The sequence below is a fragment of the Pistacia vera genome, unplaced genomic scaffold, assembly GCF_008641045.1.
Source record: "Pistacia vera cultivar Batoury unplaced genomic scaffold, PisVer_v2 Contig512, whole genome shotgun sequence".
NCBI classification, from domain to species: domain Eukaryota; kingdom Viridiplantae; phylum Streptophyta; class Magnoliopsida; order Sapindales; family Anacardiaceae; genus Pistacia; species Pistacia vera.
In genome coordinates, this window is record NW_022196349.1 from 961739 (window position 1) to 982469 (window position 20731).

The 20731-nt window shown below is 43.1% G+C and overlaps 2 protein-coding genes and 1 pseudogene across 2 annotated transcripts; 2 read left to right on the forward strand and 1 right to left on the reverse strand.

Moving 5' to 3' along the window:
• Window positions 1–830: 830 nt before the first annotated feature.
• Window positions 831–11206, forward strand: LOC116106346 (annotated as a pseudogene).
• A 643-nt stretch (window positions 11207–11849) lies between these two features.
• LOC116106389 (putative 12-oxophytodienoate reductase 11) lies at window positions 11850–13301 on the forward strand. Its single transcript, XM_031392757.1, has 5 exons — window positions 11850–11862; window positions 11982–12043; window positions 12130–12260; window positions 12536–12697; window positions 12777–13301. The coding sequence occupies exons 1-5, from the start codon at window positions 11854–11856 to the stop codon at window positions 13238–13240; spliced, it is 828 nt and encodes a 275-aa protein (XP_031248617.1). The 5' UTR covers window positions 11850–11853; the 3' UTR covers window positions 13241–13301.
• Window positions 13302–13506: 205 nt separating this feature from the next.
• On the reverse strand, window positions 13507–16789 carry LOC116106375 (protein ANTHESIS POMOTING FACTOR 1). The gene is made up of 11 exons (XM_031392731.1): window positions 16726–16789; window positions 16547–16638; window positions 16346–16446; window positions 15587–15687; window positions 15444–15510; window positions 15238–15337; window positions 15042–15155; window positions 14793–14930; window positions 14577–14661; window positions 14109–14158; window positions 13507–14015 (listed from the first exon to the last, which is right to left on the reverse strand). Exons 1-11 carry the CDS (start codon window positions 16730–16732, stop codon window positions 13872–13874), a joined length of 999 nt encoding a protein of 332 aa, XP_031248591.1. The 5' UTR covers window positions 16733–16789; the 3' UTR covers window positions 13507–13871.
• Window positions 16790–20731: the final 3942 nt, after the last annotated feature.

The following is a 20731-nucleotide window of genomic DNA, read 5'->3' on the forward strand; positions in this document are numbered from 1 at the left end:
TTAAATCTCTGAGGCACAGGAAGGAGTATCCATCAAATCCAGGTCGCTAGATTGTAGATTGTCAGGTCGCTTAGGAATTGTGCAAGATCGTGTTCGCCAGGAGACCTGTGCCGAGCTCATCCCATTCAGGTCGGAGCAACAAAAACTTCCCATACGACTCAGTTTCCAAGGTTCATTCCTCAAACCTTAAAAACTAAGGGGCTTCTATTATGCCTGGGAAGGTAAAGGGCTGACGTGGGAAAGTCACGTGAAGGGTGACCTGCTCCCGTCAGAGCAACACGCACACGTCAGACCTGACAAATAATATGGAGCTCACACGTGTCCATTTCCCTGTAATAAGTCGTGCGAAGTCAGCTTAGAAAAGGAAAATGGGACGTAAAGCCGGATAATATCCTGACAATCACACCAAACCATGGATTTAATGATGATTACACGCTTCAGCTTGATATAAAATGAAGAAGACCCCTTCATTAAGGGGATTCGGCCATTTTTCGTACAAAGAAATCTCTCTCTCTCCTGTAAACATTTTTTACTTTTTCAACTTATGTAAGTCAGCCCGCAGTCGCGACCTAACCCACACTAATATCAATACAAATCAGTGGACGTAGGACTTGCTACCTCAGCATCCGAACCACTTAAAAAACTCCCTTTGCATTTATTTCGCTTTATATATTCCATTTTCACGTATATTTAATGGCCAATCAACGTTACGCACCTGAGAATTCGTTGGTGCTTAAACCGAGCATCAACAGTTTGGCGCTAGAAGGAGGGCTGATTTAGTGTCTGCCCTTCATCAGGAGAATCTTGGACCTACTGGTCTCGCAGCTATAATGGCCCGCCAATCTGAACCTGAGCAGGTGAACCAGCATGCCGAGGGAGTCCCCCGGGCCCAGAGGGACACCCCTTCCAACATACCTCCAGTTTCGCAAAATGCCGCTGGGAATACCCCAGCAGCTCCGCAACTGGACCCTGCTATCAGAAGCTACCTGGAGAGGTTCGACAATACTCTCCAGACGGTCAACCAGAGGTTGGACCGTTTGGACCAGGGCATGTCATCTACGACAGCCGGAGCAGTACAACCGCCAAAAACGCCTGCAGGTCGCGCGAAAGCCCGGCAAAGGGCGATAGCCCGTGCCGCGAGCACTGCAGCGCGTAAGCGCAAGGGTAAGCAAGTGGCAAAAAATAAGCCTACGAGCTCCCAAGGGCCAGCGAATACAAAAGGCGCCCCGAGCAGGGTGTCGGCAAAGCTGAGACTCGGTGAAAAAGTAAATCCCGAGCTGTCCCATGCCACGTCGCAGGTAAACCCAAGCGAAAATGCTGGGCGCGATGATTCCGATCACCACCAGCAGAACGATCCCGATCGTTCCCATGCGGGTGGCCCCCACACCTCGCGGGGCGGTTCGTACCACCGCGAGGGTCGTGAAAATGCCCCGTACAACACATCACCTTCACACGCCTCTAGTCAGCGTGTGTCAAGCGCAGCTGGAAATACCGGCCGAGGCGAGGAGGGATCCGACCTCCAAACTCTCCTGAACCACAATAGGGAAGGCCGGGCTCGCATGGGTGAAAGCAACCCTGGGTTGGCTCCGTTACCACAAATTGAAGAGTTGCAGCGAGCTCTGGACAGGTTAAGGAAGCAACAAAACGAACAGGCGCAGGTCGCCTCAACATCCCCATTTTCTCCTGAAGTGCTAGCTGCTCCACTTCCACCAGGGTTCAGAATGCCAGATATGCGGCTGTTTGATGGAAACTATGACCCACAGGATCATTTGTATGAGTTCAACGACCTGATGGAGCTCCACCAGGTTACGACCTCGCGAAATGCCGTTGTTTTGCCGTGACGCTGACTTCTCATGCCAAACGGTGGTTAAGGTCGCTCCCAGCGGGATCGATCAGTTCGTGGCCTCAGATGAGCACGAGTTCCTGCGGCATTTCAAGCCAACCGAAAATTTTCAATGCCTTTGAGCTACCTCAGCAACATAAGGCAAGAAAGAGACGAATCCCTGCAGTCTACATTGACCGCTTCTACAGGGAACTCAACAAAGTGGCGCACGCTCCAGAAGAGTCCATCCGAACCCTTATAATAGCGGAGTTCGCCCGCAAACGACCTGTGGAAAGAACTGCAGGTGAGGACGACATTTCCCTCACCAGGTTCTATAACCTGGCAGAAAAGTATCTCGGATAGAGAATTCGCTGGCGGCACTCCGCCGTCGTGATCACGGCACTTCCAGTAGTACGTGGTCGGGGAGATAACAGGCGAGTGATCGCAAAGGAGTCACTGACGATCGGCGAAAGGGAAGAAACCCCGCTACGAGGAAAAGTCCTATGCCCCTGTTCCTCGTCGCGACCGCGACGAGGCTCAATATACTCCGCTGAATGTGTCGTATCGCGAACCTCGATAAATCAGGAGGCCAGCCTGCTCGGTGAGCCCGAACCCATGAAAACCCCTGCTACGGCCAAAAACAGCAAAAAGTACTGCCGTTACCATCGGGCAATGGGCACCACACCGATGAATGCCGAGCCCTAAAGAGGCTATCGAACAGCTCATCAAGAAGGGGCACTTCAAGGAGTACATTGACGACTCTCCAAAAGAAAGCCAAGGGGAGCGAAAGAAAAAGCGCCGTGATCGCAGCGGGTACGATAGTGTTAACATAATTTTCGGAGGACCGCACGCGGGAAACACGCGAGGAGCGTAGAAAGATATGCTCGCGAAGCGCACCACGATCCGATCGGGTAATGAACACTTCGCAGCGACCTCAAAAAGCCGTAAAGAGGAACCAATCTCCTCCACGAGAAGGAGGCAGCTCGCTTGCACCATCCTCACGAGGATGCTCTGGTGATCACCCCCTGATAGGGTGTCATATGTCTGCAGAATGCTTGTGGACATGGGAGCGCTGTGAACATTCTGTTCAAATCCGCTTTTGATAGAATGAACTGGCCGAGGCCGACCTGAAGCCAGCCTCGATGCCTCTGTACGGTTTTACGGATCACCTGATCCCCAGCGGACAATCCAGCTCCAGTCACGCTTGGGACTACGACGAGGTGACTAGGGTTATAGAATTCTGGTCGTGGACTACCCATCGCCTTAATGGAATCTTAGGGCGACCTCTACTGAAAACTTTCGGGCAGTCACTCTATTTATCATCTCAAGATGAGTTCCCACTCCAACGGGGATAGGGAGGTAAGCGATCGCAAAGCGCATCTCGTGAATGCTATGTATAATCAGTCCAAATGGCGACAAAGGAAGGGCATTTCGCGGTGTGCACCCTGCCAAGCTATGGCGATCAGCCGGATCGAGCCATAGCCTAGTCGACGGAGGATAATATAGAACCGCGGATTCAGGAAATCCCCCGAGCGCGGCCGGTTGAGGATCTGTCTGAAATCTCGGTTGATCCAAAAGAGCGAGCCGAGTGCTAAAGATCGGGAGCTGTCTCAACCCTCAGCTTGCCTCTGAGCTGGTAAGCTTCTTGAAGAGAACATTGATGTGGCCTAGTCGCACGCAGATATGGTCGGGATCAGCCCAACGTTATTTGCCATTCACTGAACGTCAGCAGTGAAGCTAAGCCGGTTCGCCAAAAGGAAGGACGATGGATCCGGAGCGGTACGCCGCATTAAAATCGAAGTGGAGAACCTTTCTGCAACGGATCCATTCGCGAGGCTCTATACCCGACCTGGGTGCTAACCCGGTCTTGGTGAAGAAGCCGAATGGCAGTGGGACCTGCGTGGACTTCAGCGACCTGAACAAAGCTTGCCCAAAGGACAGCTTCCCTTACCAAGGATCGACCAACTCGTTGATGCCACCTCGGGGCACGAGCTGTTAAGCTCATGGATGCATATTCAGGATACAATCAAATCCGAGTATAAACCGGACGAGGAGATACAACCTTCATAATGGACCGAGGGCTGTACTGTTACAAAGTCATGCCCTTCGGCCTTAAGAATGCAGGAGCGACCTATCAGAGGTTAGTCAACCGAATGTTCGCCGACCAGATCGGGAAGACAATGGAGGTCTACGTGGACGACATGCTGGTCAAATCCCAGGTCGCCTCAGAGCATATTACGCATCTGCTGAGATGTTTGACACACTCCGGCTCTACAGGATGAAGCTGAACCCTCTCAAATGTTCATTCGGGGTATCGTCAGGGAAGTTCTGGGATATATGGTCAATCAGCGGGGCATAGAAATAAACCCCGAAAAGATCAAGCTCTGCTCGATATGGAGAGCCCGATCAGCAAAAAGCAGGTCATAAGTCTGAACGGGCGAATAGCGGCACTTAGTCGCTTCATATCAAGGCTAACAGACCGCTGTTTACCATTCTTCAATGTGCTAAAGGCCAATAAGAAATTCGAGTGGACTCCCGAATGCGAGCAGGCGTTCCAGAGTATAAGAGCATCTCAGGGAGCCACTTTCCTCTCTAGCCTCTTCCACAAGAATCCTGCTCATCTACCTGTCCGTGTCTCAGTTCACGGTCAGTACAACTTTAATACGGGAAGAGGAAAAGGCTCAGTGGCCAGTATATTATGCAAGTGCGTCTATCGGACGCCGAGATGCGGTATCCGAAAATGGAGCGACTAGCTTTCGCTCTGCTGGTCGCATCCAGAAAGCTGCGACCTTACTTCCATGCCCATACGATCAATGTAATGACAAGTTACCCCTTAAGCAGGTCCTCAGAAATCGGAGGCCTCAGGTAAACTGCTCAAATGGACCATGGAGCTGAGCCAGTTCGACTTAAAGTATATGCCTAGGTCGACTATCAAAGGGCAGGCTGTTGCAGACTTCATCTCGGAATTTTCCTATCTCCCAAGCGACACAGTCTAGCGAAGTCGGGCAAGAGACTATTCAGAACCTGTCGACCTGGAACCTCTACGTCGATGGATCATCAAACAGGAACAGGGCCGGCGCGGGTCTTCTCCTGGTGAGCCGAGGGGGCTCGAATCCATGGTATCCTCCAGTTCAGGTTAAGGCGACCAACAATGATACCGAATACGAAGCTCTGCTCGCTGGGTTGGGACTCGCCAAAGAAATGGGTGCAACCGCGATCAGCGTTATAGCGACTCTTGCTGGTCCAACCAGATTCTAGGGGAATACCAAGCCAAGGAAGAGAACATGGTCCGTTATCTGAAAGAAGCTAAGTCTCTCTGGGTCGTTTAAGCACTTCGAGATCGCTCAGATCCCCAGGGAGAGCAACTCTATAGCGGACGCCTTGGCAAAGATAGCCTCATCATTAGATTTGAGGTCTGATAACATTCCTGTTCTTTTTCGATGCTCCACCATCAGTCGAATGAACAGGCTATGAATGTGGTTCCCCCAGATTCTGGATGACTCCCATTGTCCAGTACCTCAAGGATGGATCTTGCCGAGCAACAAGGTTGAGGCAGGGTCCGCGAGTAAGGTCCGCTCGTTTCACATTATCGGGGATCAGCTGTACAGGAGAGGGTTCAGTGCCCTCTCCTCCGATGTGTAACCAGTGAAGAAGCAGACTACATCATGAGGGAATTCATGAAGGGATCTGCGTAACACACAGCAGTCGATCTCTTGCGAACAAAGTTGTTCGCCAAGGAATTATTGGCCCGGATCCAGGAAGATGCCAAACTTTGTCAAGAAGTGCGACAAATGCCAACGGTTCGCGACATTCGCGAGCCATCACACGAGCTGATTACTATGTCTAGCCCCTGGCCGTTTTCATGTGGGGGATCGACCTTATCGGCCCCATGCCAGTTGGAAGGGAGAGGTCAATATGCCGTGGTCGCAGTAGACTATTTCACAAAATGGGTCGAAGCCGAGCCACTAGCGCAATCCGATCAGGAAGCTAAGGACTTCGTTTTCAAGAACATAGTATGCCGCTAACGGAATTCCTCACACCTTCATCTCAGATAATGGAAAGCATTCGATAATGAGGGTTCAAGCAGTTCTGCGACGAGCTGGGCATCCATAAAAAATTGTCTCAGTCGCCAGGCCGCAAGCAAAGGCAAGTTAAAGCAGTCAACAAGACCATCAAGCACACTCTAAAGGCCAAGCTCAGGGCAGCCAAGGGAAATTGAGCTGACGATCTCCCGAAGTCTTATGGGCGTACAGGCAACTCCAAGGACCTCCACCTCGGAAACCCCATTTTCGCTAACCTATGGTGCGAAGCAATGACCCTGTAGAGGTCGGAACTGGTTCTCTTCGGAGGGACTTGTACAATGAGAATGAAAACGAAGCGTTGATGAGAGCAAGTTTGGATCTGGTCGAAGAGCATCGCAGCAAGGCTTCGCTGAGGATAGCAGCCTACCAGCAGCGAGCGAAAAGGTTCTTCGACTCAAAGGAGGCGAAGAGACTTCCAGGTCGGAGACCTTGTGCTAAAGGAAGTTCTCCTCGGGACCAGAGAGCCAAGTGGGGAGTACTAGGGCCTAACTAGAAGGTCCGACGGGTCGACAAAGTGATCAGACCGGGGACCTACCATCTCAAAAGATTGAACAGCTCCAAGGTACCCCGAGCTTGAATGCCGAGCACCTCCGGCCATACTATCAGTAATCCCGAACTCAGCTCTCAGTTTTGTTAGTTTCTTTTAAGTATTACTTTATTCGCTCGAAACAGTTCGCATATGTTCTGTCGCGTATAAGAACTATATGTAATCACAAATGTAAAGTGCACATATATAGAAAAAGCGAAATGCAATTGTAAAGAAAAATGTCTTTATTTATGAACAAAAAGTCCAGACCGGTTACAATGAAGACAATTCATTACATTAAGGCTGGTCGGGGGATCTTTCGAGCCGGAAGCACTTGCCTGGTCGGGTCCCTGAGCGGCCGTGGCGGCCTGGTCGTCCTCCTCGGCCATGATCCGCAAGGTCATCTGCCAACCCTCCGGGAGGTCGGACAAATCCAGATCTGGGTTCCTTGCTCGCAGGATGTAAATGGACTCGACCGCCCAGTCTGCGGCCTTCTCCTCCATCTCCTCTGACTGATTCTGCATCTCTTCAGTCAGAGTAGCGATCTCTCCCAATTCTCCTGGAGCTCAGCCTCGAGAGCCAACCTTTCTTGTTCGAGGTCCCTATACTTCTTTAGCTCGCTGAGCCGTGCGAAGGTCGCCTGGAGCTCCTGGTCTTTTCTCCGACCTCCTTAGAGAGCTGGCGGTTGTCCTTTGAAGTTCTCTGACTTCCTTCGCACGCCGATCGAGCTCTGCTTTCGGAAGTCCACTGTTCGTTGAGCAGCGCTTTTGGTTCAGATACCTGTTGCCGCTTCAAACGCTTGAGTCCTTTCCGCTTCAACGGACTCCAAACTCTGCTTCAGCTTCGCGGACCTCCTCCTACAGGTCGCTCGTCCCCTTTGCGGTCCCCAGCCGCATTTTTCCATGGACATCCTCATGCAAGCTAGTTTACCTTGCTCAGATGTTGGAACGATGTGGCCATCAGGTTGTCGCCCGTGTCTGCAAATTCGTCGTGACGTCCGATAGCTCGCAATCGAGCAGGCCATAGACTATTGCTGAAGTATTCGGGCAGACTCCCCAATGAGGCTAGAACGGTGTGTCCTTCGCCTTGCCGGCAGCGACCGCCTGCCCACGGTCCTTGCCGATCTCCTGGGTTGCTGGCGCGACTCAGAGACTGTTCCTCAGATTTAGTCTCTGACTCTTCGGGCTGAATCTGTCCTCTTTTCGACCTCTGGGCCGGAGCCTTCCGCTTTGGCGCGCAGTCGGCGCCTGAGCAGCCTGTTCCGTCCTTGTTGCTTCTTGCACAGGACGGGGTTGGGAAGCCGGAACGCGTTGCAACGGCTGTGCCGGGATTGGGCGAGCAGTTCGCTCTCTCTCTCTCTCTCTCCTCGATCTAGGAAAGACAAAGGGTGCTCGGCGGGGCTGCCTGGATTCCTTCGGAGGCATCGTCCTGCATTTAAGTTGTTAGAAAACGAAATCATTCTCCGACCAGAGGGGAACCGTATATTTACCTTCCGGGGTTCTAAAGACGCCTTGTCGCTGAAGAACCCGTACTTCCGCAAGTTAGCGATCGTCACAAGCTTCCTCGCGTCCCGGCTCTCCTCGTCCAGTACTCCAAAGGATACGAGCCTGTTTGGGTCGGCGAGCAAGTTTTCGCTGGTCGTTCTATTAACTGCAAAAGAAAAGAGGTCGTACTACTGATCAAACGAGCAATAATGAACCCAACGAAAGGAAACCTATTGGGTCCTGAAAAGGCAGTGGCCGTTGTAAAAGAAAAAGAAGAACTTTGTCTCGTAAGCCCCCGCGTTGCTGGGATAGCTGTGTATCCCCGCGGCAATGGTAGGTCGCCGAGACAAATAGTACGAGTCCTTATCCCTGCTCTTTTAAGATAATAGGCGATGCCGAGCTCCACTGCCGTCGGCTCACCAAGCCGTTTTCGCAGCACGCAATATACATCGCGACAGCGATGACGTATGCGTTTGGCGTCAGCTGCATCGGTGCGATCCCGAAAGATCCAAGACCGACCTGATAAAAGGATGGAAGGGAATCTCCCTCCACCCTTGAAGATCTCCTCAGAGATCGCGGCAAGGCCTCAGCCGGGCGCCGTGACGGCCTAGTGTGGTCGAGGAACACCTCCATTCGCGATGTCAAACTGCCTTTATTCTATTATACTCCGGTGGTGAGGACCAAGTAGACATCGAGGGCTGCGTCCTTGGAGCTCCCCCCGAGGACGAGCCGGCTCCTTCCTCGGGTCTGGATGTTGACGATTCCATTCCAGTTGCAACACCGACAGACACGGTCATTTAGGCCTTTGTGCTTGTCCTGTGCGACGGCGGGACAAATTTTTAAACCCTAACAATACCTCGAGCCGCCGTCCACGGCTCGAATCCAATGACGGCGTCGCGTCTCTGGAGAAAACACAGGAGACTCAACGCCTTCGCCCAATCAAGCAAATCCAAAAAAAAAAAAAAAAAAGAGAGAGAATCTACCTTGGGATAAGGACCGAGGTCGAAACTCGTTTCAGTTGCCTGAGAGCGCGATTGGAAAATAGTGGTTTCTGGTTTGCGAAGATTTGTCACTCGAAACAAAGGAAATTTCGGTAACTCATCTGAAAAGTGCAAGTTATATATGAAATGCGAATCGACGGTTACCTCCCCTCGAAACTGAAACGACAGCCCACTCTCTCTCCCCGCATTAAATGCGCCCCCACGTCGCATTAAATGCCGAGATGATAGTCGTCGTTTCGAATGCGTGCGCAACTAATGCTGGCAAAACGGTGTCGTGTCAGCACCCGATACATTAATGTCTGACAGACGCATCAGCGCGTGCAGGTGCCTGACAGTCCAGAACCAGGTTCGTTAAATCTCTGAGGCACAGGAAGGAGTATCCATCAAATCCAGGTCGCTAGATTGTAGATTGTCAGGTCGCTTAGGAATTGTGCAAGATCCTGTTCGCCAGGAGAACCGTGCGAGCTCATCCATTCAGGTGGAGCAACAAAAACTCATACGACTCCGTTTCCAAGGTTCATTCCTCAAACCTTAAAAACTAAGGGGCTTCTATTTGCCTGGGAAGGTAAAGGGCTGACGTGGGAAAGTCACGTGAGGTGACCTGCTCCCGTCAGAGCAACACGCACACGTCAGACCTGCAAATAATATGGAGCTCACACGTGTCCATTTCCCTGTAATAAGTCGTGCGAAGTCAGCTAGAAAAGGAAAATGGGACGTAAAGCCGGATAATATCGACAATCACAAAACCATGGATTTAATGATGATTACACGCTTCAGCTTGATATAATGAAGAAGACCCCTTCATTAGGGATTCGGCCATTTTTCGTACAAGAAATCTCTCTCTCTCCTGTAAACATTTTTTACTTTTTCAACTTATGTAAGAGCCCGCAGTCGCGACCTAACCCACACTAATATCAATACAAATCAGGACGTAGGACTTGCTACCTCAGCATCCGAACACTTAAAAAAATCCTTTGCATTTATTTCGCTTATATATCCATTTTCACGTATATTTAATGGCCAATCAACGTTACGCACCTGAGAATTCGTTGGTGCTTAAACGAGCATCAACACATGTTAACGTTAAGATTATTCATTAATTCATCCATCCATAAATCTCTTTCAACATTATTCTCTCAGTCTACCAATTTAGTTTTTTTGCTTTCAGTTGCTAATTAAAATGGCTTCATTTATTAGTTATACATGTTTATGGTTGTCACCATATGTTGATTATTTGTATCAAAGTGAAGCTCAACTCTCTTCAACAACTATGACTTACATGTCCTAATGTCTCACTACAATCCGCACTGCTATTAGGAATGCCATTTCGAGAGCGTAGATGGCAGCTTCTTCATTCGTTCCATTTTCATGACTGCTTTGTTCAGTATATATAAAGCTTGAAGAGGAATTAAGCAGTTTCTTTTGATCAATTTTTTTATAAGAGTTGGTTAATTAATTGTAGGGCTGTGATGCATCCATCTTGTTGAATGATTCCTCCACAATCACCACTGAGAAAAATGCCCTGCCCAATTTGAATTCAGCGGATACGAAGTCATAGATAATGCAAAGTCTCAAGTGGAGAAAGTTTGTCGGTGTTGTTTCGTGTGCAGATATTCTTACTGTTGCAGCCCGTGAGTGATCATTTGCAGTAAGTATAATATATTTCAAATCATTTTTCTTACTATATACATCCAACTTTTGTGAAAAATGGATTTTTAATAGTGACAATTAAATAGGTTGGTGGACCATCATGGACAGTTAAACTTGGAAGAAGAGACTCTACCACCGCAAGTTTAAGCTCAGCTAATACCGAACTGCCGGCTTTGGAGATAGCATTGATAGACTTATTTCGTGTTGGTGCCAAAGGTTTGAGTGCAAGGGACATGGTCGCTCTTTCAGGTTCGCATACAATTGGACAAGCACAATGTTTCACCTTCCGTAATAGGATTTATAGCAATGCAAGTGATATCGATGCCGGCTTTGCTAGTACTCGAAGACGTCAATGTCCAGCTACCGGTGGGAATGCAAATCTTGCACCGCTTGAATTGGTCACACCCAATTCTTTCGATAATAACTACTTCAAGAATCTTATTCAGAAAAAGGGTCTTCTTGCATCAGATCAAGTACTCTTTAGCGGAGGATCTACTGATAGCATTGTTAATGAATATAGTAAGAACCCAACAAAATTCAAATCTGATTTTGCAGCTGCCATGATAAAGATGGGAGATATCAACCCTCTTACTGGTTCTGAAGGGCAAATACGAAAGTTATGCTATGCTGTTAATTAAATTGCTTTCATATTTTTTTGAAAATTTCAATTGTAAATTGTAAATGTGCTGATTCAATTGATTGTGGTTCATTTTCTAGAATCAATAAGGGACGCCTTAAGTAAGAGTGGCATTCCAGAATGCATACTTCTGTTTTGTATTTTTTCTTCATTAATTTCAAGTGTAATATATAAAAGTTATCGCTGTGTAACTTCTGAACATTCTTTTTTCCGCTTTCATAAAGGATCCAATTTTTTTTATTCATTATGGTTATTTTCCAAGTAAAAATAGCAGTAAAGTACTTGACAAGAGAACAAATAAGCTGATTTTAATTGTCCATGCATGGACGTTCCAAATGATCCAAAATAATAAAATAAAAATCCATAAAAAATTGAACGAAGACTTGCTATTTTTTGGAGGCAGGATGTTAAGGCTTCTTTTATCATGAAGCTGCCATCATGGACCAGCTTAAATCAAATTATATCCAAAACAGTATATCGTTGACATATTGAGCACTATAAATAGTATTTCTAGTTAGATTGTCGGCATCTTGATTTCAAAAGCATTCTGGTCACACAGTCATTCAGAATCTAACAATCTAACAATTTCTTGTGTTAAAATTAACTAGTTGAATTTCATATAAAAACATAAAAATTTGTAAGATTCTCGGCATGAATCTGGTATTTAATTGGTTAACTTCCAATAATGCCTTAATGACTAACCAAAATCCTGATTTTCTTCTTCTTTAACTTGCCTTTTATATTACTCTCATCCTCATGCCATCTTATATTACTCTCAGCGCACAACTAATGGTGGGTTTCTCATTGCTGAAGCAACCGGAGTCTCTGTTACTGCACGAGGGTATTTTTTTATTCTTTATTTTTCCCTTAAATCTCATTAATTCAACAAAAAAATGATGTTAATTTTATCGAGAAATTTATTCGAAGGTACCCAAACACACCTGGAATTTGGACAAAAGAGCAAGTTGAAGCTTGGAAACTGATTGTGAAAGTTGCACATGAGAAGGGAGGCATCTTCTTTTGCCATATTTGTCATGTCCGCCGAGTCTCGAATTATGGTATGATCAAAACTTCTGTTAAAAGTCTTGTAGTGAAATATCGACATTAATAACATGGATATAAAATCACATCACAGAGACACACAATATTTAACATGATTCAGCATAAACTCTTTGCATCCATGGATGAAAGAGATAGTATCATTAATTCGGATATGCAAGAGTACATATATACTTTAAACCCAACATCTAAAAGAGTGGAAACAATCAGAACAAACAAATTATTTTACTTGATTTACTTTCCTTGTTGGATATTTACATCGATTTCATTATAGCATATCAGCCAAATGGTGAAGCTCCAATCTCATGTACCAATAAGGGAGTGACGTCTGGCCTGGAAGGAGGAGATTGGTCACCTCCTCGTTCATTGAGAACCGATGAAATCCCTCAAATTGTTAATGATTTCAGGCTTGCCGCACGTAATGCCATTGAAGCAGGTGACTCCATTTCACATCTTCCCTAACTCAAACAACCCCTTTTCCCTTATTTTGTAACCAAAAATTTAGAATTTCCCAGGTTTTGATGGGGTTGAAATCCATGGAGCAAACGGATACTTGATCGATCAGTTCATGAAAGATAAAGTAAATGACAGAACTGATAAGTATGGTGGGAGCTTGGAGAACCGGTGTCGTTTTACTCTGGAAATAGTTGAAGCTGTGGTAAATGAAATTGGAGCTGATAAAGTTGGCATAAGACTATCACCTTATGAACATTACATGGAAGCTGTTGACTCGAATCCTGAAGCATTAGGCTTGGACATGGCCAATGCACTTAACAAGTTTGGGATTGCTTATCTGCACATAATCGAGCAGCGGAGGATTAAAACTGAAGATGAGTATGAAATTCTGCAGAGTTTACTTCCTATCAGGATGGCTTTTAAGGGTACTTTCATTGTAGCTGGAGGCTACAATAGAGAGAATGGTAACAAGGCTATTGCAGAAAGTTATGCAGATTTGGTTGCATTTGGTCGCCTATCCTGACTCCTTGGCTAATCAGATTTGCCGAAGCAATTTGAGCTACAAAAGAGTTGAATAAGTACGACAGAAGCACTATGTATATTACTGATCTTACTATCGGTTATACAGACTATCCATTTCAGAGAATTCTGCTTAGACATTTCTTATTTAGCTTGCATTTAAAAAATAACAGAATCCTCTTTCAATCCAATGACTAGTCCATACATAGTGAACTGTTGTAGAGAATATAATTCGATAACCGATCTAGATAGAAAAATTATACTTCAACTGATCTAAAGAATACTATGCAATGGTACAGATTTCAATCCAATGACTTGAACCGATTTGGTAACGCTATCGGACTGATAACATAACAGCTTGATTAATTCCAGGAACACCTCGTGCAAGGCTACTTTCTGCTGAAAAATTTACCAATACATACATGATACATCTACAGATACATGGTAAACAGTTCCTTATATTAAAGGTATAACTTATAACAGAATTTTATAGACAATTCTTCTTCCAGCAATTACAGAGGTTCCTGTACAGTGTACACATGTTACTCAACAGAGTTAACGGGGAAAAGACAACAGAAATAAGGTACATCAGGCTGTTAGTTGTAAGATTGGAGTTTCACCAATTACGCTTGATATTACTTCCTTCCAACATAAGCTCCCAATTTAGACAAATCAGGAATCCAAAATGATAGCTCTGATGAACCAGTAACAAACATTAGATTTCCAGGAGCCCATTTTATGACGGGAGGCTCATTTTCAGTACTCATCCAACTCGCAACCTGGATGGAGAACAAAAGAAACAAATGTTACAATGAATAGCAACAAAGTATTAAGCCAAGAGGCAAGAGAATCAAGGAATTTTCTTATCATACTTCTTTTCCGCTCCGTACACTCCAAGCATAAACACTACCGTCACCAGAACCTGCGAAAACCAAGAAAGTCAGATTAGCATAAATAGATCAGCAGGTAATTAATTTATGTTTGTCCATGGTGTGGGATGGACTTGTATGATATTATAAAATAAGTGCCTCTAGTCTACCACCATCCCTCTATTTTGACATTCTAATGCTTGTGTTCAGATTTGGAATAGTAGGATGGGTTTAAATGAAGACTCCTGAATATGAATATAATAAGAAAGCTACACGAAAACATGCGTGCAGCTCCACATTTCAAGTCATGCATAATTTGTAGCACTGACAAGATGGTAAAGAATTTATTAGAGAACCATATACAGCATAAATGCAATAAGCATATTATAAAGTATTTAAATAACTGGAAGGAAATATTCAAACAACATTATTCTGAGTTAATGTCTCCTGAAAAATGAATAGAAATATTACCTGATACAACAAACATTCCCTCTGGGCTGAAAGATGCCTCCAAAGTAGAATTGCTAGAAACTGGCTTCACATTGTATGTAGACAACTAAAACAACAGTAACAACGGCACATTAAAAATCTGGTGACAAGGACTACCAACTTAAGATCTTATCAATTAAATTAAGTGGAAATTTATGTGAAATATTTTAAAGTGTAGGAGGATAAAAAAGAACTCACAAGTGTGCCACGGAATGAATCAAGCACATGAATATGTCCACCCATAGTTGTTAGAAGCATAAGTCTCCCATCATTGCTGAACTGCACAACATTTGCATCTGATACATCTCCACCAACAGAAAAGATTTCAAAAGGACCCTAAAATTATTTGAACTGTGAGAAATGAGCACTAGCTAAATGATTGTTATCAGAAGACAAAGTAGATGCAACGATTAGACCTCTCAAATCCTTTATATATCAATTTTCAACCTTTTCATACTTTCGAGCATCAAACATTCTTATGTATCCTCCAAAAGCCACTGCAAAGACGAGCCCTTGCTCATCATATGCTGTAGCAGGCCTTCCTTGTATGCGTAAAAGACCCTGATACGTGGATGATAGATCATAAATTCAACTGAAAATTAACATATATTTAGTAATGTGCCAACAGAGCCACAAAACCTACCTGACACTTCTCAGCCCGTTGATCCCAAAGCAAAACAGTTCGATCCAGAGAACCTGAGATAAAGCACTCCTTGCGAGAGCACAAGCTAAGTGAAACAACCCTAGAAGCATGAAAACAGATATACAGCCAATATCAGTGAACAATATGTTAGTTAGAAGCAGTCACTTGAGAGTAAATGACATGCTAACATATATCAGAAATCAGACCTGTCATGGTGACCTTTGAAATACCGCAAGTACTTGTTGTCGTGCAAGGAAAGAAGTCGCAAAGATTCTGATAAAATGAACAATATAAATAAGTGTTCCAGAACAGCCTATTAAGACATACACACATGTTCTAATAAACATACCATCCCATCCATTTTTTGATGAGTATATTACTGTTGTAGGTTGAGCGGTAAAGCAAACAAGATCCACTCCATACTTTTTGCTATTAATTGTCTTCAAACATCTGAAAACCAAATAGAGGTTTCATCATTACATGCCAACATCAAAAAAAATGATGGCTGTGTCCAGGAATGCCTATGCCGTAATCAAAAGTACTTTCAAATAACCAAAACCAGATATTTTGTAGAATTTGGCTAAAATAACTTTATAGGATCAAAATGCAAATATGGTAATTTTTAATGAGCAAATTATAATTGTTTTTCATAAAACACTTTTAGATAAGAAGATTACTCAAGTACTCTCAAATTGTACTTGATCGGAGCATTCTCACATTGTGCTTTTCTTGCATAACAGAAGAGCTACTCTTCACTGCCTTTTACAAAAACGCACTTCATTGCACTAAAGACATCTATCATATGTATAAATATAATAGGGATATTACTATATAACAAAGAGAAAAATCCCAGTAACCTTAGCAGAACACAGTCTCTTTCAGTGACATTACACATCACATTAGAAAATACATCATCTAACAAAGAATCCAAATATTTGTCAATAATTCATAACAATTGACAATGCATTCAGTAATATAGCATTTGTAGATTAGGCATATGACGTTTCACGTCACCAAAAACACGGCTTTCTAGTAACATTACCAGTCCAATATCATAGAATGACACATTTAACAAACCGAAATCATTAGAACGAAAGTAGTAACTTACGTAGCAGTGCTAACATCGTACAGACGAATGGATTCATCATCACTAGCAGTCACCAGGAAACTTGATGTTTTGTGGAAGTCCATTGAACTAATTCTCCCATTCTGTTCATAATCACTATTACAAGTTACAAACCCCATAAAATACACCAAAACGACACTCAAATAGCAGAAAAAACGACATCACGAGCTGGGAAATTCTTACATAATCTCTGAACGCCATGCCCACTTCCATGCTTTGAAGAATCTCTTCACTGAGTTCCAACGAGACCTTGTCATCTCTCTCCGATTGAGTCCCTAAACCCAGAAAAGGAAATTCATTATTTAATTAAAATTACAGTTAAACTACGAATTAATAAAAAAATTAGGAATAATTGTACGTACCAACCATGTTTTGTTCTTCTTGAGGCTCTGTTCTTCAGATTACATTGAAAGTTCGGTTTCAATTTTATGGAATGAAGTACGGGAGGAAGAAAATGGATTGTTATAGACGGGCTGAAATGGGCTGGGCTGGGCTGGTCGGGCCCAATATTTATGGGATTAAGACCATTCGGTAACCCTCAGGTTTGCGAACTTCATGTGGTCCAATATTTGCGGTATTACGCAATACCACCCTTGCCGTTAGTTTTTGTCTGATTTTGACCGATAAATGACAAAATTTCCCCTAAAAGCTTGGATTTTTCAAAATTTCCTTTTAAGAGACAAAAAATAAGAAAATTATATTAAATTCTAAAAAATAATGAAATAAAAAGAAATCATAAATTCAAGTATTTGAATAATGTGAATTAAAGTATATTCTTGTTATGATAGTGACTAGAAAAATTCTTACTATGAACCCACAGTCATGAATCTACATCAAGCCTGTGAATTTATAAGAGAATAAAGAAAGGAATTTAAAGAAAGAATTTGAAGAACAAAAATGTCTTTTGTATGGAGTTTGTAACTATTGAGAGTGGGAACATTTTCCCTTTTTATACTTTTTAAATTTTAGTTGAAACTAACAAACTAACAATTAACTGCTTTTCTTAGCTTAAACAAAATAGCATCACTTTGGCTAATACTATTAAACTCCTATCACTTAACAGCTTTACACTTTCATCCCTTTTGGACAGTTAAACCTGGCAAAACGAGCGGGTGAGCTGGGTTGGGGTCGGGTTAATACAGGTATAGGCCCAAAACAGGTCAAGTTATACAGGTCCAAAATATTGGACTTGGACCCTACCCTATACGGGTATGGGTGGACCCATGGGTACCCATTTTTTCTCTCTCTAGTTTTCAATTTTTGTAGTTACACCCCTAAAATTCTTGCAGTTTTCAGTTTTTACAATTACACCCCCACAATCAACTACTCTAAAATCAATTCAATTCACATAAACAAATACCAAACACCATAGAGAAATACATAATCACTAATACACATAAAAAATACCAACGACAATAAACAAATACATAATTACTAGTACACATAAACAAATACATAATTACTAGTACACATAAACAAATACTGAAATACATCATCATGCATCACTAATACACAAAAAGAAACACAAAAACATAAGATAAAATCTTGTCCAGCTCATGTTCATTCCACAATGGGGGTGATAGTAGAGTCTCTTGATTCCGCAATCCTCGAAGTAGTCAATGACACATCAAGATCCTCATCTGAATCAGCATTCACATCATCATCTATAATTATCAACTACAAATATTAATAAATGTAAATAATAAAGCATATGAAATATTATGTTTCAAAATCCAAAGTCAAAAAATAATATATATGAAAGTCCTCATTAGTTTCCACAAAACAGCAAATTAAACATACTGGCAGCCTTCACTTGGAGGAGCAAAACAAAAGCAGGAGGGGTCTTCACTCTTTGGACAATCTTCGTGAAGCTCTTATCTTGAAAACATAGACTACAGTTAGTGAGTGTGATAGAGTAAGTGAATGGTTGAATGCTAAATAAGAGAGTAGAGGACGATAGTGGTCAGTTGGTGAGTGTGAGAGTGAGAGACCAGTATGAATGAGTTAGGATTTAGGAATAAGGGTACACATACCTTGGATGAGTGATGTAGAGTTGCAGCAACATGGAGATTGGTGTTTGGAAACATGGCTATTGGAGATACGGCGACGATGGAGACTGATGACAGTGGGTGAGTGTGAGTTTGAATCGACAGCGATGGTGGAGACTGGCGATGGTCGTTCTGTGTTTGTCGGATTAATTTTGAGAAAGGAGTTGCAATAGAGAAGAGGATGACTAGGAGAGGAGTTAGGGATTTGGAAATGGAAATTGGGTCTATGGTGGGAACTCGCGATTTCAATTTGCCCTAAAATGAAAAGGTTTTTTTTTTTTTTTTAATGCAATAGAGAAGAAGATGACTAGGAGAGAAGTTAGGGATTTGGAAATGGAAATTGGGTCTATGGTGGGAACTCGCGATTTCAATTTGCCCTAAAATGAAAAGGTTTTTTTTTTTTTAAGTAAAAAAAAAAAAAGGTACCACAGGTAGACCTGGCAAAACGGGTGGGTGGGCCGGGTACGGTCGGGTAAACGGGTAGGGTCCTTATACGGGTCGATCTATACGGGTCCAATATTTTGCACCCGTGCCCTACCCTATACGGGTACGGGTGGACCGCGGGTAGACCCGTTTTTTCTCTCTCCAGATTTTAGTTTTTTTTTACCCCTAATAGTTTTCAATTATGACAATTACACCCAAAATTCCTACAGTTTTAATTTTTTACATTTACACCCCCTAAATCAACTACTCTAAATTCAATTCAATTAAGAATATAAACAAATATGAACCAAAATAAATAAATAACACTAAACAAATAATAACATATATACAAAACTACAAATACACCAAAATAAACAATACAAATCACTAATACACAATTACACATAAACAAACAAAATAAGTCAATAAACTATAAATACTAATTAAAATAACAATACATAATCCAATATTCGACAAAAAACCTTCGTGCCATCTTTCAAACCTCTCAACTTATGTACATGTTATTCAGGCTAGAAAAGAGGAACCCCATCTTGCTCCACATTCGCCATCTTATCTCATGACGGAATGTGGTTCCAAGCATGTACCTCTTGCTAATGGAAGAAAATAACAACTACACCAAAAATCTAAGGAACAACGTAGTGAAAGAGGAGAAAAAATCCCACTTTCTCAGCGCTCTCATGTTCACTCTTTTTTCTGGAAAATGAAAGAAAAAACTGAAATGCTTATAGTTAATTGCATAAACGTGATTCTGAAACCATTTGCCTTTAAGGATTAAGAGTCGGCATACATCAGTGTCAGTTGGTGCCTTTGATTTTGAACAGCCTTTACAGATGCAACTCTCGCCGAATTGGCTACTTTATTGGCAGCGGCAACTGCTTATTCACTCTTTTGTCCACCTTTGCAATGTCAATGCTTTTGCAGCAGCTCGCTGTGATTCCTGCTTAAAAGGCGAATACTAGTATTATAATAATTCCAACATAAACTAAAAATGTTTAAACATTTCATCCAAGGGTCACAAGCACCAACTTAGAACATGTTAATAAGTTAAAAGCCAAAAAGCACCAAATATTGTATGATCATGGCTGACAATATGTAAAGTCATTGCAAATACTAAATCAACCATATGCTCAAGTGGTTCTGGCTAAGTGTAATCATGTAACAAACCATGTTTCACTTTTTAACCTAACTTTTAAAGCATAGACATGAGCTACCCTACAGAACATAAAGTGTAATAAGCTATTTGATGCTAATCAGATCTGAATCAGCCCAATCTAAGTTTAATCACATAATTTTGCAAAAAACACATATTACCATAATTTAACCTCAATTCTCAGCATGCCCAAGTACAAACAGGCATGCTTAGTATTTCTAAATATTTGATCTAGCAAGCTAGATTTCTGCTATACATTGATTGATTTAGAATCTAAGATACAATTTTCTGATGATATGACAAAAAACTAATGGAAGCAATGGAATTTTAGTCATCTCCTTCATGTAAAAAGCTCTTCACACTTGCATTTTATTTTCTAGACTTCAAGTGTTGCGCTGAATAATCTTTTGATATTCCACAACATCATCATTTTCACAAGGAGGCAAAAAACAAAGTTACCTGGACAGCATTCAGAACCTTGAAATGGTTGACAGGATAGGGAGGTCCAGGATGCGTGTTTCGTGTGCTTGGAACATCAAGAACCCCATTTTGCCAGTGACCACACTCTGTCTTACCATTCTGAAGTATACATACCAAGACCCTGCCTTCTCCCCTTATGTCAGGCCCCCTCATACCGATGTCCATTCCCAAATTGATAAACTCCAAACCCGTGCATCCTGTCTGCAAAATATTCTCTTGAATATGTGTTCCCATTCTGCATGGCAA